This window comes from Parathielavia appendiculata, assembly GCF_033297405.1.
Source record: "Parathielavia appendiculata strain CBS 731.68 unplaced genomic scaffold N657scaffold_11, whole genome shotgun sequence".
NCBI lineage: Eukaryota > Fungi > Ascomycota > Sordariomycetes > Sordariales > Chaetomiaceae > Parathielavia > Parathielavia appendiculata.
Window position 1 is genome coordinate 179,492 of NW_026944230.1, and position 16,769 is coordinate 196,260.

The window sequence follows — 16,769 nt, forward strand, 5'->3', positions numbered from 1 at the left end:
ATTCAGCCGGGTCCTTCGAGCCGAGTCTGGCCCAAGACGGCGAAACCCCTGATTGGCTGCTCAGAGTTGCATTGTTCCTGCTTCGATATTGTATGCAGCCCCAATGCTCCGTGTCTATTTTGAGATTTGGTTCAGGATCTAGGACCGCACCGTTGTCGCCACGCTGTGGGAAGCCGTTAACCCCAGGGGGGATTCCGGTCGTATCTGCATGGCGCCACAGAGGTGCACGCGTGGGTGTCACCCGTTCGGTTGGCTGCAGTGAGCCTCTAAGATACTGACAGATCCCCAAGCTCTGGATCCCGTGGTATCTACTATTTTTGTGGCAGTTCCCCGCATCATCATAACCGCCTCAATCACGACGAGCACATGACTCGCTTTCAGCTCACCTTGGGAGCCTGGTACTATATCGAACCCGGCCGCAAATATCAGGCCAAGGCTGGCCTCTGTCTTGTCCCGGCTGAGGTTCCGGTCGTTTCGGCGTCCGCGTCGGCCTCAATATCGGAACCCTGCTTCACTTGGACACCCCAGCGAGCATCTCCGGCGATGCTTGATCCAACCCGCTTCAGAAGGAGGCCTACCAGGACAGGGCCAATGATGGTGTTGAGCACGATGGCCCAGACGCCAATGACGAAGGCCTTCCTCGTCAGGTAAGGCGTTTCGTTTAGGCCGATCTGGATGATGAGTAGGCCAACCTCACCGCGAGCGACCATAGCCGCGCCGAGCAACGTTGCCGGCGCCCAGCCGATCGCTCCTCTTTCCGTCTTCTCCGAACCGCGCTTCTTGAACCGGTGAGAGAGGACATCCCAGACTAGAACGACGGCGCCGACGATGAGCTTCCCAAAGGCCATCAGGATGGTGTAGACCGCCCCCTTCCAGACGACCTCCTTCGTCCACAGCTCGGCAAACGGGATAGCGAAGCCGATACTGGCAAAGAACAGCGGCTGGAAGACGTACTTTTGCGGCGCGCCCAAGTAGTGCTCAAACGTGTCCGTGAATTCAGCCGTCCCTCCCTGGCCATTCATCTCTCCTGGCAAGCCACTGAGAAATGCCCCGGCCAAGAATGCCCCGAATAGCACCGACGCGCCGGCATAGGCCGCAATGGCAAGGGACGCCACTAATACCACCGCCATGAGCAAAATCCCGAACACGCGCCCGAGTCTTGCTGATTTGGTGGCCAGGCGTGGCTGCACTATCCTGCGGTACAGCGGCCCAGCGATGAACTTGACCATCGCCGGCGTTAGCAGCGCCATCAGCCCGCTAGCAAGCACCGGCCGAACGATGATCCAACCCAGGCTGGTCCCGTCGTCGCCGTCAGCGATGCTGCGCAGGTTGTGGATGACGCTGACGAGCACCAGGCCGCAGACGTCGTCGAGCACGGCGGCGCTGACGAGGACGGTGCCGATGCGGGTCTGCGAGAAGTCCACGCCTTCACCCCTGCGGGTATTGGTGGGATCCGCCGACCCAGCTTTGGGCTTGGCTTTGGAGGCGCTCGCGAGGACGACAAAAGTTGTCCCGAGCGAGGTGGAGCAGAGGGCGGTGCCTACTATGAAGGCTTCGAGCGGGGCTGGGAAGGTCGGTGTTAGCCCATGGCATTATGAGGTTGCGCGGAGGGGAGGTCGAACTGTGATTGAAGCCTGCGTAGATAAGGGTGAAGGAGAGGGCAATCGGGGTGAGCACGCCGAGGAGGGCGGCGACGACGCTGAGGACAAGGTTTTGGCAAAGGAGGTCGAGACGGATCGTCAGGCCGCCTGAGTTAGTACAAGTTAACAGTTTTGAGACATTCCTGGCATGGCATGAGAGACAGCATACCTTCAAAGATGATCAGGATCAGGCCGATGTAGCCGAGGGCAAGAAAGGTCTCCTGCCAATCGGGGGCGAGGATGTTGGCGAGGGGCACGCCATAGATGAGCCCGACGGTGATGTGCCCAATCAGCGGCGCGCGGATGAGTTTGTCGGCAAGCCATTCCGCAATGCCCAAGCACAAAAAGAAAGAGACCAGCGTCAGGATGAAGATGACTGATGATTGTTAGTGATGGATGTCGATTGGTGAAGACGTGGGATTAGATGATGAGCAGGGGATTAGGTATTGTAATCACTGTTCGGCTCATGATACGCGAGGAACGCGCCGCTTCCATCGGCGGCCATTAAAAATGTCACCAGATCACGAAAACTTCAGCTTGGTCCAATAAGCACCGATTTTGGTGCTGTACGGGAAAAGATTCTGGTTCTGAGTGCGCGTGATCAAGGAGCTTGTTCCAATGTTTCCTGGTTGAAGTGGTTTTGAATTTTGAAACTGTGAAACAAGTTGTTTGGCGCCTCGGCGCATGGAAATACTTGGCAGACTTGGCTTTTCACGAGTCGGGACTCTAAGTCTACCAATTTGAAGCCGCCGACGCGCTTCTTCCCCTGAAATGATCTTCATCTCCCGCTCATCGTATGTGACAAAGTGCCACAAACCTTTTCAGGCACCGGCCACGAAAATGCCTCGGAAACAGCAGTGGGCATCATCCCCGGATTGAGTCGTCAAAAATGGACAACAAAAGGTCATCGTTCGCCGAACAACTCTCCATTGCCCGCAAGCCGTCGGCATGGACCGACTTGAATCGATACTTTGTCCTGTCAAGCCAAATTCACAAGCTCAGGTCTGAAACCTCTCTAGCAGAATGCTCATGTTCTTCTGCCCATCTTGAGTCTTCACGTGGCCTTGCCTTGCAATACCCTGACGGATACAAGCATGGCGACCGTGGCCGGCACGACAAGCACGCCTCGCAAAAACCAGACGGCTCTCCCCCCTGGGACTCCGCCGTTCAAGCAATCCAATGCGCTCGTCTCTTGGGCGACATCAACCCTCCAGGACACCCGAGGATCCATCTCCAGGACCGTGAGGGTGTGTACAAGGTGCTGACAAACGACATATAGGCGCACGACCTGGAAGCTATCTCGCATCGCTTGTGGTGGCTGTCCATGGTCAATAGCAAGAACATTCCAAGATGGATTTTCCGGCTTACAAAAAGCCTTTCCTGATAGGCCGCTAACCAGTTCACTGCACTAACCCAGCCAACGGCACAACAACATTGTCGTAAAACGCCATGGCTGGGTGTACCCCGACCTCACCACCATCCGCCACCCCAGGGTCGGGCTGCCTGTCCGCGAACTCGAGACAAAACTTGACAGCGCGATAGTAAAGTGAGCCGACCCGAAACGCGAGCTCCGACTCCACCACGTGTATCACCCGTCTCTTCAACTCGACGGCGTGCGGCGCATGGAACACGTCCATGTCCCCTGACAGCTCCACACCACTGCTGGTGGCCCTACTACTTTGTGGAGCAAAGTCACTACCCAAGGCAGACGCCGATGCCGAGGACGCCGACGACGAGGACAACGACTTTTTCGTCGCCTCGAGAAACTTCTCCTTCAGCGGCATCCACACCGCAATTTCCACCAACACCAGCCCAACCGAATAGGCATCATACTGCACCTTGTACCCCTCCGCCGCCTCTCCCTGGTAGTCAGGGTGACGATAAATCGCCGCGGCCACCTGCCCCCGCGTCCGCGCCCGATCAACAGTCGCCCACTCGCTCTCGTGGCGCGTGTAATCGAATCCGCAGACCAACGGGGTTGAAAGGATGGCCTGCATCTGCTCCGGGGCGTACGAGTACGGCGGCGGGTGGAGGACTGCGCCAGCGTGGGGGAATAGAATGTTTTCGCTGCGGATACTTTTGTGAAGCCAGCCGGAGAGGTAGAGTTCCGAAAGGGTGGTGCAGAAGGCGCTGGCCAGGGCGAGGCGCTGTTCCAGCGGAGGGCGGAACTTGGCGGACGGGGCGAGGAGGGTGAGGAGGGAGACCGGTGTGTCCTTGGGCTTGGATAATAGGAGGCGGCGGGTGGCAATGTGGGTGCTGTCTGGCGTCTTTCCGAGAGTGGGCGGGTCGACGTGGAGGGGGTATTGGAAGGCGATCCACCAGCACGAGTTGCCGGGATCATGGATGCATCCTTCGGCTTTTGGAGTGCGGAAGTCGGGTGATTTGGGCCGCTGAAGGAGTAAGACGAGGCGCTGGATGCGGCTGGCAAGGCGGTCCTTATCGGCGTCGAGGATGCTAGGGTCGAAGGGTTTGCGCTCCAAGAGGTAGTAAGACGGGTTGGAAGCCGAGTCGGACCGCTTGACGGTGACGAAGTGCTTGACGCTGGCGAATTCTTTGCTGCCGAAATTATTGGGAAGAAAGAACATGTCCAGCGACAGGGGCTGACGACTACTGCTACCCACGGCCGCTTGGGCTGCGAGATGCTCACTCCGCAGTTCCTTCTTCACGGCACGCTGAGTTTGCGTCGACTCGGTAGTCATGCCTTGCCCGACTGTCAAAGCCTTGCGCTCGACGGCGGCGCGGACTTGCGAGGTGTCAGGCTCTCCTCGCACGGCGGCGCGGATTAATTCGAGTGATGCTTCGTCGACGGCGCTGCCGACAACAACCATGTTCACGCGGTAGTTGTCCTCCCGCGTCTTGCGTTGCTGCGCCTCTGTCAGGAGGTCGTTAAGCTTGTTGATGCGATGCCCCAGGTCCTTAACCAGGCATTCAAACTTCTCGAGGTCTCGAACAGCCCAGCGGATTTTCTTCCAGGTCGATGTTGTCCTTCTCGGGCTGCTGAGGCCCACATCATCCTGTCCTGCCGCCGCTTGGGCTACGAGATGGCCACTCTCGGCCTCCTTCTTCTGCTCTTCATCCTCCTCGTCCTCTGTCGCTCCCACGGCCGCCAACTTGACCTTGGATGATTGGATGGACCGCTGCATCCGGTCGACGAGCTGTCGAACCAGCGCAGACTTGGTCGGCGCCTCCTGAGTCGGCAGCAGTCCGTACCGGTTGGTCAGGTCGTCGGCGTCTTTGACCAAGCGCTCGATTTGCTCAAGATAGTCCTTCAGGATCTCGCATATCGGAAGCAGCCGATTGGGAAGCGTTACCGGCTGCCCTTCTGGAGGTGCCAGGCCGGCATTCTCGCCCCAGATGTGAAGGCGGAACCGCTCGACTTCGAGACCAAGCACGAGTCGCTCTGCATCCTGGCTGAAACTGAGCCCATTTCGAAACGCCTTGACCGCGACACAGGCGCCTTGGAAAGCGATTTGGGCGATGGCGATGTACGTGCCGGGCTCCATGATTGCTATGGGCTTGGGTTTGCGTTGTGGGACCAGATTCCGTTACTCCGTGGATCGTGGGGTGATCACTGCTTGACCATGGGTTGGGAGAAGCACCTTTTTCAGGACTTGGCTTGTTGAGTCAGGTGAGGATTGCCGCTTGCGTAGGCGGCCCGATATATTTCGGTCAGGCCGGGCAGTGCAGTGCAAAACGCGTTGGCGGCCTTGCAGGGGCAGATATGCATACCCGCCACCCATGGTGTCATGCGTGGAGCTACTTCAAGCTAGCCGCAGATACCGGACCACTCATTCTATCCAGTCGCGATGAGCCCGACTCTCCGAGCTGACAACCAGGTCTCCGGATGAGGCACAATTGATATCCGGCATCGTTGGAACCTCTCTACCTTTAGATTCTCACCTAAAACACACCTCAATTGCAGCCAGGAAGCACACCCACCCATTCACCACCAAAGAGGCGTCGTCGCTGCTATGACAAGCTACGCTTATCCCTCGGCATTTTCGACAGGGCTTGCTCAGACTCCTGCATTGAATGATGCGTCCACCGGTGGCAACAGAACCACGAGTGAGGGCCCCCCGATCGCCACCGCGGTGTCGACCGGCCGGGTCAGCCAGCCATCGACGAGCCACGGCCTCGCATCCTTCATCTGCCATGTGGCGTACCTCGATGAGAAACTCCAACGAGGTGACCGGGCTGCCTTCTTCGCTGCTCACCGGAGCCGTCTCGTGAACCGCAGACGCGTCGGCAATGGCACCTCATTCATCGTCGAGCGCGCCGAGCTTCAAGATCTTGGAGAACCCACGGCAGCTGGAACCAGCCAGACTGGGCAGCCAGCGGTGAAGACAGTCGTGGTGAAAACGGTCCGAGACAGTCGGCAGCATCAGAACCACTGGACGGAGGTCCTGCTCGAGATCAGGGCACTCCTTCACGAGCCTATTCGTTACCATCCCAATATCGTCAGGCTCCACAGCATCCGATGGGATGCCTCGTTGGATACCGGCTCGCCGTTCCCGGCAATCCTGCAGGAGTACGCCAGCTTCGGCACCCTTGACAAACTTCAGCAACAGAGCAAGCCGCTCCCTTTCAGCATCAAGCAGAAGCTGTGTTACGACATTGGCCGTGGCCTATCCATCATTCACGCCTGTGGCATTGTCCACGGCGACCTCAAGCATGAAAACGTACTCATCTTCCCCAACTCATATTCAGACCCCGTAAACCAACCATACACGGCGAAACTGGCGGATTTTGGCGGAACCGTCATGGATATGGGTACGGGCGGCACGCACCGGGTCCCAATGCACACGTTTCCCTACGAGGCCCCCGAAATCACCGACAGACTTACCGAGGAGGGAGCCAAGAAAACGGACGCCTATTCGTACGGCATGCTAATCTGGCGCTGCATGATCGACTCAGCGGACGTGTTATCAGCTGGGGGCCTCACCCAAAGCGGGCGAAGTGCTGTCTCCGACACTCAGTTTCGCGATAAGCTGAAGCTCCTAAAGTTATCCGACGGCCTGCTTGAAGTTGCCATTCACAGCATCGCCAGCTATTGCTTCACTCATCAAGTCCCGGGTCCCAGTTTCAATCTTATCACGTCGGCCTTGATGTTCACTCTTCGTGGTGATCCAGCCCAACGAGCGCTTGACCGGGCTCAAGTACGTCTCCGGGGCATGGATTCGGCGGCTGCCTATGTCTATGTCGGCGTCAAGGATGAAGCAAACAAGAGAATGGCTGAGAACATGAAGTACCGAACGCCAGGGCGACATGGCATGGACATGGACAGCGTAGGCTTCGCGCTGGGCCGGCTAGGCAACGACTACGACGCGCAAGACAACCTCCCAGGCTTCCGCCCCGATCTGCCACGGCCTGAGCGCGAGGGATTTCTCTTTGAGCCGCTGAAACTGCGGAATCTGCTCGATCGGGGTCAGCAAGAAGCAATGATCAGTGGCTTTGAGCGATTTGCGACCTCTCCCGCCCAGAGTGACGGCGTCGATCTCGTGCCACCTCCCTACGAAGCGGCTTTCTTCTTATTCCAGTCGTACCTTTGCCACTTTGGCACAACTTACGAGCCTGAGGCCGCATGCCTCTGGTTACGCTGGGCTGCTGAGCCGCCCCAGGAGATGGCGGGGACAGACTACCTCGCCGTCGCATGGCTGAACAGAATCCACGCCGCCCTGGGTGTCCCGAACCCGTACTCTCCTGAGAAGCAGAGAGACAACTTGTTTTGGAGCATTATCCGTGGTCATAGGCATTGCATTGAGGATGCCGAGGCCGTTATGGAACTCGAATCCGCTGCCTTCCCAGCGCAGAGACGAGCCTGGAAGCAGAAGATAGCTGAGGCCGTCGAGGTTTTCCGTACCTTGACTGGTTCGACCGGAATGCCTTTCTTCGCGCCACGAAAGTTGAAAAGAAAGTGGGATCTCAGCGACCTGAACGTTCTTGACGCACAGTTAAAGGAGGAGCTCGGCCGCGACTACGAAAGCTGCCTCCGTCCCCCTCCTGACAGTGAAGAAGCCTCGGATCCTCCTCCCGACACCGGATATCGATTCGACATGATCTATGTCAACCACATGGGTCACGGGTTGTTGCACCTAGCAGCGGTCCGCGGGAAGCTTGCGGCTCTTCAGCACCTCCACAAAAAGTATCTCTGCGACATTAATCTGAAGAACCAGTCCCACGGTGACACTGCCCTCACCTGCGCCTGCCGCACAGGCCGGCTTGACGTGGCAATGTGGTGTCTTGAAAACGGCGCAGATCCCAATGGAGGCGAGTTCTGCGAAGAGTCTCCTTTACACTGCATCACGGACTTTGGCGACGCTGAAATGGAGACCCTCGTGGCCAGGTTGATCACTTCTGGAGCGGATATTGAAAAGCACACGGAGGCATCCCGGAAGGACGTGAGGGGTATCCTGGCAGACTGGGAGGACAACCTCTCCATAACACTCACGCCTCTGGGAAGAGCGGTTCTCAAGCAGAGCTTACCAGCGGTCAAGGTTTTGCTCAAGCACGGCGCGAGTCCAACTGCTAAGCGAGAGTATAGAAACAGGGCGAACCAATCCGCCGTCGAACTCGCCGCAGTTCTGACCCTGCCCGACGTCCTTGAGGAGCTCCTTCGCCACACTGACGACGCCGAGCCCGTCTTTGACGAGTGCGAGATGCTTGACGCCGCCCGCTCGGGAAACATCACCCCTTACGACCCACTCTCGCTGCACAGTCGACTTGTCCGGCGCGGCAAGGCATACCAAGTGGACCTGGAGCGCACACTCAAGATCTTGCATGAGCGAAGAAGGGGACGAAGAGCTAGGAATGAACAGGAAGAGAATCACCCTTCTGGCAAGCATCTGTGCAACGAGATACTCCTTGGCAACACCGACATTGTTTCGGCCCTGCTCTCCCTGGGCCATTCCCCGGCCGGATCTTCGGAGTTCCGCCCGCTCACCACTGCCGTCAGTGTCAACCACGCAGCAATCTTTGATCTTCTTATATCCCACGATCCTTCTCCTCCCACCACCCACGACCCAGACGAACCGTCCCTCCTGCATATCCTCGCTCAACGACCACCCCACGCCCCGCGCGACCTGGCGATAGCGCGATACCTCATCGCCCACGGCACCCCAGTCGATCCCTCAACTCAAGCCCGCCAATCCCCACTGGTCCTCGCAATACTCAACGGCTTCTACGAGCTCGCCGACCTGCTCGTGGCCCACGGTGCCGGAGCATCCCTGAACACGCTGCAGGCCACATCATCCTCCACCCTCCTCGGCACCCTCCTCCGCTCGCAGACCTCCGCCACTTTCCACGCACTCACCTACCTCGCCCACCTGCAGAAGACCCACCCTCACATCACCTTCTCCCCGTTGGCCTACGACAACCCCATTACTCCTACCTCTGGCACAACCACCACGACTGATAGCGAGAGCAAACGAGCACCAGCCGCGCCCCTCCCCATCTCAGCCGTCCACGCCCTCAGCACAATCCCCCTCACAGAATGGAACTCGCACGGCCAGATCTCCGCGTCCATCGTGCAGTGTGTCCTCGCCCTGTTCCCCACGGAAGCCAACCTAGGCGAGCTGGCGACCAACCCCGTCCTGGGCACGCCCGTCTCGGCGGCGGTGGCAGCCAGCCAAGTAGAGGTATTGAGGACGTTGCTCGCTGCGCCGGGGTATAGATCGCTTTGCAAGATGAAGGTGGAGGTAAGGTACTCGGATACTGGGGGACAGGTCGAGGTAAGTCCTGTTGTGTTGGCGATGAGGGTTGCGATGGTTAAGTGTGCCGGTTTGGAGGGGAGGGAGGTCATTGCCGGTGGTGGAGTAGATTCGCGGGAGGTGGAAGAGTTGAAAAGGGCGGTGGAGATTGCCGAGATGTTACAGGGCGTGGAGGACGAGGACGAGAACGAGGAGGGGGACACGCGGCGGGGGAGTGAAATACATGGGGAGTCAGGCTCGACTGGAGGGGCCACAGCGGCCGGCGCTGCTGAAGAAGCGTACCGGCTGAGGGCGGAGTGGGAGGCGGTTGATTGGAAATCCAAAATTGCCGCGCTGGAGGCGAAGGTGCAGCGGGACTTCGCGGAGCCTGAAATTGACAGGACCAGCGTGGGCGCAGATCTCCCAGTCGACTTGTCGGTGCTTACGGATGAGAGGCCGTCGGGCTGGAAGGAGGGCGCGGAGATGACGTCGGAAATGTCGCTGAGGATCTTCCTGCGGCACTTCAGGAAGGACAATCAGATGTTCGGGGACAGTATTGTGAAGGCCATGGGTAACTTGTTCAATAAGCGGCAGGACGATGGGGACGGTGGCAAGGAGGGGAAGAGTCAGTGATCGGGAGCCTGGTGCTTCTTTGGGAGACACAAGCTTGTCCCTTCCATCATGAGCAACAACCACAGAACAAGTGGCAAAACACAGAGCGGGAACCGGGAGAACTATGCTGGTACAGCTGCTTCATATGACGCGCAACATTGGCGGTCATGAGCCTACAGAACAACGATTGGCATCACATGGATGATTTACATCACTTCGTGGACGTACACATTCATTGTATCTATCAGCATTTACCCGAGGCACGCAATCTATGAGGAGTAGTTAAGTTACTTATTTACCCGGCCTGGCTCGAAACCTACCTACCTAACAAGCTACCTTAGGTATGTTCCCGTGTTTTTTGGGTGATTGTTTGTTATTTCCACTTTTTTTTTTTTCTTTTCTGCCTAGAAAAGCCAATACGGAAAGGAAAAGGAAAACAATACACACCCATAAAGTACCCATGATTTTATCTTTCTTATTCTCTAAGCCCACTTTTTCACCTTCCCATCCTCGTCAACATCCTCCTCCTCCTCCCCCTCCTCTCCCCCTCCCCCCCCTCATACTCCTCCCTCTTCACCCTCCTCTCCTCCCTCCTAGCGTTCATCTCCTCCTTAACCTCCTTCAACCCCTCGCTCCACTTCTCTGCCTTGACAATAGCCGCCTCCTTGACAAACCCAAGCGCATTGCGGCTGAACCCAAATACCGCGCCCACCAGCGACTTCCTCCGCTTGGGCGGCGGCGAAGTGAAAACAGGACCTCCTCCGGACGAGGCCGTGGCGGTCCCCCCGTTCCGCTGAAGTTCGGGCACGCGAGCGGGAATGGTTTCCATTCGACGGGGGTAGCCTGGGCCAGTGGGGGTGGGGAAGGCGGATGAGGGAGGAGGAGGGTAGGAGGAGGTTGGGTTGATTAGGGAGGAGTGATTGGGTCCTAGGGTGGTGCTGAAGGTGTTGTTGCTCCTGTTGTTGGAGGAGTGGTAGGAGGGAGGGGAGGGGTTGTTTGCTGCTGCGGTGACGGTGGTGTTGGATCGGGCACGGCGAGGGGGGGTGCGGTAGGGGGGAGGAGGGGATGGGTATGAGAATAAGAGGGTTGAGGAAGCTGCTCGAGGGTTGCGAGCAGCACCAGAGGAGGAGGGGGTTGGGTGGTTATGGTTGGTCTTCCTATGGAAGGAGTTGTTGTTGTGAGTGATGTTGTTGTGGATGGTGTTGTGGAAGACATTGTTGTTGTTGAGGGTGTTGTTGTTGGACGCGAGGGGGCCCTTAGGGCGGGCCTGCGAGAAGGTATGGGAGCGCGTTGGCGTCGATGACTGAGCAGCGCGCACCGGATGGGTAGTTCGGGTACGGTTAAGTTCGCCGTACCGCCACCCAGGCCGACCCCTGTACTCCTCGGAGCCATCGACGGATTCGTATGTGTACATCTGTGATTCCGTATCATACGCCACCCGCCTCAGGCCCTCGGGCAGACGGCCGTCATCCCCATCGACACGCCACTTACGAGGCATCGTGAATCTTGGTTACTTGGTTACTGCTGAGGTTGTTGTTGGTTTGTGAGCTGAGTTGGTGCTGGTTTTGTCGGCAAGTACTTGACGTAGAACATACCCGAGTCGTGGTGCGAAATCTAATTCAGCCAGAACGAGAACGTAGAAGTGTTTAAATAGACCCGCGCACACGGATGACACTGTCGAACAGCGGATTAGAGAAAACGTCGTACATCTCGGATGTTCCGGATGATCACTGTGTCCAAGACTCAGTCAGCATGCATGTCCTTCCTGGGACCTGGCAGTTGTTGAAGAGCATTTCAATGCCACAAGCAGGATGCCGCCTGCGGGACTGTTCAACGTCTCGACTTCACTTGAAGCTTCCAAAACGTACCACTATTTCTGTGCCAGAAACCTAACTTTAGCAAGAGAAGTACACTCTGAGCCACAGGTGGCTGTCCAGTGTCATCGTTCTGGACAACACAACCAGAACAACCTGAACTTGGCAACAGGAAGGGTCAGTACACTAATTAGCAGCCGTCTAGTCAATGAGGATAAACTATCGACGGCCGAACGGGCCCGAGCGGATACCCATGTATACAGAGACCAACTCCAATGAAGACTCACGCACCCATACAACGATCCAAGATTTCGAAATGGTCCTGTATGGTTGCTGCCTCCCTTACCAGCGGGTTGTAATTTGTAAAGGTCGAAGCACCACCAGCGGTGGTCGGTGGGCCCGGCTTGAGGACAAGGACAATGGTTTTCGGTACAACATTTCTTCGCACTCCTCGATTCAATAGTATCAGTCATGATTTGGTGAGAAATCACTTTTGAGTGTTGAGGTCCTTGATCCCATTTTCATGCCAGAGACAAAGAGGCCAAGCCAAACACATGAAAGGGCTACAGGCAATCCAAGGCCCCTGCACCTGTTCGTCGTGATGAACAAAGGACTGCTGTGACTGATAACAGTGATTAGTAAGTTGTGCTCGACCAACTTCGAAACCGTCGATCTGAACGCAAAAAAGGGTATCCAACACAACCAAAACGCTTGACAAGAATACAAACCATGGATTCCCCGTGGCAAAACCGTTATTTACTTTGACCATTTTCATTTAGATCCAGAGCAGAGATAGAGCAGAGAGAGCAGCAGTAGGGTAAGGTTCAAAGGAACGACAGCAAGACCTGCAGCGCCAGCAGTGACGATTGTGTTGGTGGGCTTTGTGGAGGTTGTGGTATTGAACGTCTGTTGCAACCAAAGTCAGTCCCGTCCCGGCCGGTTGAGCATCCTGAGAGAGCAGCAACATACCGATGTCCTTGGAGACGTTGAAGATGATGATGGCGGATTGGTGATGGTTTCTGGCACCGAGGTGCTGCCGGAAGGCCAACTTCGCGATGAAGACGTTGCCGAGGAACATCCACGGTCTTCTGCCGTCACCGTGACAGTGGTTGCTGCGATACTGACAGTGCTCACCACTGTTGTCGTTGCCGAATACGTGACGGTGGACCGAGGACATTGTGAAGTGCTCTCGGAACCGGTCGTTCTTCCGCTGGTGGTTTTGGAGCCCGAGATTGAGAAATCGGATGATGCAGAGGCGGAGGTACTGGAGCTGCTCGAAGATGTCGTTGACTTGGTTGTAGAGGACGCAGTTGGCCGTGGTACGCCGCATTCTTCCAGACTTTGACCCTTTTCGACGGTTAGTGGAAGAGACCAGCGTCCGGAGCGTGTGCCTTACATTCTCACAACACCAGACTCTCCCGCCGAATTCCTGCCAGGCGCAATAGTAGCCACTGTCACAGGCGCCTGCAGGTCCGAAGTCAGCGTCGTCCGTATCTGTCAAACAATCCGGTGTCTACTCACGCCCAGACCCGTTTTCGCAGCAAGTCTGGTTCAGATCGACTTTGTTGTAGCAGAACAACGAGAGGTCGGTGGATGCCTGGCAGGAGATCCAATTTGGCCCGCAGGCGTTCTCGCACGTCGTCCCGCTCCCGCAAGTCCCAAACTCGGGATGGTATCCTGGTGGCGGGGACTGGCGACGGTGAAGGCTGTCATCTGCCAGGTTCGCCCGGGGAGTGTTCCACCTAAAGAATTGATGTTCTTGTGCCGACCCAAAAGTCAACAGCGGCAGAATCGCGATAGCCATTCCGAGTTTTCGCATCTTGCTGGAATGTTGACAATTAGGGCTTGGACCAAAGTGACATGCCAGAAAAGAGCCGTAAACGGTTCATCAGGAACAGGAAGGAGCCTCTAAGACTTGATGGATTTTCGCACCCGGCGTCTCGGACTGTCTCCCACTTGAGAGCTGCAGCTTTGGCCCGACTCGTCATGCCGTCCCAAGCTTGGAAAGGCCTGCGATGGATGTGGCGTTCTCTGATGGGCTGAAAACGGGAACTTTCCAGCCTTGACTTCTCACCCCGCCGGAGCCCGAGCCAACCACATCGTTAATACCCCGTGGCATTTCCGTGGAGGTGAGGCACCTGGCGCGATCGCTCCCCGAGCGGTGAGTTGTCATGCAGGTTTCCAGGACTTGCGCCTGCAGGAGGTTAGCCTCCCAACTGATCGACCAACACCAACGCGGCATTATTGTTTCGATGCCCAATCACGGCTGTGGAACTTGAGACTCGACAAGCTATCACCGCTCAAACCCTCTCTTCACTTTCGTCACACTGCGCCGCGACATGGGCGTCGCATTGAGCTGCAGATGTCACCCTGCACGCTGTCAAGACTCGGGGCCTTGGGGTCGCAGCGAGCTCGCTGAGCTTATAGGGCGGTGATCACCTGGCCGCTATCGCTACTCGGAGCCCGGCAGTTTGGGTAGCCTGCTCCGACCTTGCATGGCTGAGATCACCGCACGTTGCCCAGTGCTGCGGTCTATGTCCCGTCATTTCTGCCGTATTGTCGTCCTTGCCTGTTAAAGTACATCCTTAGTGTCCATACATCTTGTCAAACTGCAACCAGTTCGTCCCTCGGATCCTCTGCCTTGCGTCAAACCTCTACTACTCGGACAACAAGGATTATAATAGCCAAACGGCCCAGATCTCCGAGAGGAGGCACCCAGCATCATGGGCTACTTCGTGGGCATCACGAGCACGGCCTTTGTCGGCACCGACGAGATGAGCGCCGTGACCTCGTACATGCCATGCCACATCTTCGGAGACCAGATGCTCATTGGCACCGGCATTCGGATTGGATTCTACCTGCTGTATGCCGCCGCCATCGTCGCGGTTCTGTTTGGCGTCGACAAGCAATTCCGCTTCTGGCACGGCGCCTGGGGCATCCTGGCCCTGTCACTCTTCCTGTCCATGTTCCTCAACGTGGCCGACCACAGTCTGATTATCATCGACTACGCCGTTTTGATCCAGCTTGTGCTCTGGTATCCCGTATACTTTGTCTTTACCGTTCTGTTCCGGCAGGCTCTCGTGGTCGAGGCGAGGAGCAACTCCATGCCGGACGCCGAGTACCAAGAACGCTTACAGCGGTGTCACCAGGATGCAGTCTCGGAACTAGACGTGGTGCAGGCTCGTGCTTATTGCAATGTCCTCAAAGCCTTCGCTCTCTACGCAGCAGCGGAGGAGGCGGAGCGCGAGCAGGATGCCGCCCAAGCAGCCATAAACGAGGCCATCCAGCACTACGTCTCTCATTGGCACGAGCAAGTCGAGATGCGGGACGGCCAACGAAACGATATCGACGGAGTAGCCATTACGACTGTCTACAACACCGAGCTCATCGAGGAGATCGCGGCAGCCCCGACGCGCGCAGACATCGACAAGCTCCGTGACCTTTATGTCGCCGCCCTGGTCCACTCGCAACGATCTGTCGCTGAAGCACGAGCCACTGAGCACGAAGTTGCGCTCATTGCCTCCGAGGAACTGCGCATCAGACGTCGCGCGAGAGCTCCAGGACAGTCCCTCCGCCATTTCCTTCTCAGGACCAGCTACAAGGACCAACTGACGGTGGCTATCGGCCTCCTGATCTGGTCCGCCTGGATGTTCGGCACCGCTGCCCTCAACTGGCCGCTGCTGCACCACGGTAACAAGGTCGGCGCTTGCGACAATGTACCGACCGTCTACTTCTTGTTCGCTCCCAAGAAACCATTTACTGACTCGGGATTCACCACGTTCTTGCGCATCTGGACTATCGGAGTCTGCATCGTGGCCGTCTTCACCACAGCAGCGGCCCTGTTCATCCTCACCGTCAGCATCTTCGGTCCAGCATTCGTTGGCTTGAGCGCGCGGAGGCAAAGACAGGGCAAAAAGTCGGTCGAGGCCGGCCAAAGCGATCACGTCCACGACCCGCGTTCCTCACGGGGGTATTCTCGCAAAGCTCGCGGACGGCACACGCAAGAGATCATGGCTTGTCTCCATCACAGCGACACGAGGTCAATTCAGCATCGGTACAGAAGCAGTACAACCGTTCCGGCTCGCTTCAGCGTGTGGAACATTCCCTGGGCCGTTCTGCTGGCCGTGTTGCTGGTCGTCACCATCGTCTGCTCGGAACTGACGGTCACGAGGCAAGGTCCAAACAACACTGTCCACCTCGACTTTGGTCGCCCCCCGCTTCATGAGACGGCCGAGATTCTGGCTTTTCTTATTGGCCTGTACTCTCTTGCGTTGACTGTGCTGAGTGTGGTAGGTGCGTTTGTTGCAGCCTTTTCACGGAGAAGTCGCCGCAAGAACCGGGATTCACCACATCGTCACTCGACGCAGAAAGACACTGGGAAGTTGGAGGAGCCGGGTATGGCATATTAGAAGGGAATTTGGAACGGAATACAGGGCAGAGTCAGGTGGCAGCGTGGGTCTTGGAAACGCTGCAGAACATTTAGTTAAACTGTTTCGAAATCAAGGTTGACACAATGATTCAGAATTATTAAACAGTTGAAATCAGTTGTACTTGTGAATTTCAATGTTTGTTTTGGGACAGGTCTGCCCTAGTGCACGGCGCCGCATGTTCTCGGCGCCCTCTCCGAATTATGCAGCATGTCGTCCGTTTCGTTCAGCACTGGAGGCCGGAGCATGGACATACGCACCCAGGGGGTAGCACCAGCACTCGAGGCAGCGGCCGCATTGCCTGTTATTCTCGTGCCCAGTTGGACTCTTCATAAATGCCGTCCTTGGACATGATGCTTCGTGGTTGAGGTTTGGTATTAGGTGTGCCTTCAACAGAGGAAAATATCAAGAGTTTCCAATCAGAAACAAATATATTATTCCTACACCGCTGTGCCCTTGGGCTTGCCGGACCTTCAACAACTTACTATACAGGAAAACCGCGCCCTCGTGGGCCGGGTGAAAAACCCATATCGACAATCAAGGAAACGATCAGTGTGCGATCCTGCAAATACAAAGTGGGAAGGCCTCTTG

General features: G+C 56.9%; 5 protein-coding genes across 5 annotated transcripts; 1 reads left to right on the top strand and 4 right to left on the bottom strand.

Moving 5' to 3' along the window:
• Positions 1–112: 112 nt before the first annotated feature.
• On the bottom strand, positions 113–2,145 carry N657DRAFT_622831 (Sodium/hydrogen exchanger; the record flags this gene model as incomplete). Its single annotated transcript, XM_062790662.1, has 4 exons — positions 113–1,564; positions 1,623–1,748; positions 1,810–2,016; positions 2,097–2,145. The coding sequence occupies 4 exons, from the start codon at positions 2,143–2,145 to the stop codon at positions 426–428; spliced, it is 1,521 nt and encodes a 506-aa protein (XP_062645287.1). The 3' UTR covers positions 113–425.
• Positions 2,146–3,040: 895 nt separating this feature from the next.
• N657DRAFT_577590 (uncharacterized protein) lies at positions 3,041–5,146 on the bottom strand (the record flags this gene model as incomplete). The annotated part of the gene is made up of 2 exons (XM_062789259.1): positions 3,041–4,240; positions 4,307–5,146. Coding segments are annotated over 2 exons (2,040 nt in total), but the record flags the coding sequence as incomplete, so codon positions are not given.
• A 5,287-nt stretch (positions 5,147–10,433) lies between these two features.
• N657DRAFT_692064 (uncharacterized protein) lies at positions 10,434–11,568 on the bottom strand (the record flags this gene model as incomplete). The annotated part of the gene is made up of 1 exon (XM_062797141.1): positions 10,434–11,568. Exon 1 carries the CDS (start codon positions 11,433–11,435, stop codon positions 10,434–10,436), a length of 1,002 nt encoding a protein of 333 aa, XP_062645289.1. The 5' UTR covers positions 11,436–11,568.
• Positions 11,569–12,075: 507 nt separating this feature from the next.
• Positions 12,076–13,888, bottom strand: N657DRAFT_692065 (uncharacterized protein). The gene is made up of 4 exons (XM_062797142.1): positions 13,273–13,888; positions 13,148–13,215; positions 12,721–13,098; positions 12,076–12,657 (listed from the first exon to the last, which is right to left on the bottom strand). The coding sequence occupies exons 1-4, from the start codon at positions 13,568–13,570 to the stop codon at positions 12,523–12,525; spliced, it is 879 nt and encodes a 292-aa protein (XP_062645290.1). The 5' UTR covers positions 13,571–13,888; the 3' UTR covers positions 12,076–12,522.
• A 285-nt stretch (positions 13,889–14,173) lies between these two features.
• On the top strand, positions 14,174–16,187 carry N657DRAFT_647686 (uncharacterized protein). Its single transcript, XM_062793370.1, has one exon. The coding sequence runs from the start codon at positions 14,475–14,477 to the stop codon at positions 16,158–16,160; it is 1,686 nt and encodes a 561-aa protein (XP_062645291.1). The 5' UTR covers positions 14,174–14,474; the 3' UTR covers positions 16,161–16,187.
• The last annotated feature ends 582 nt before the right edge of the window (positions 16,188–16,769 follow it).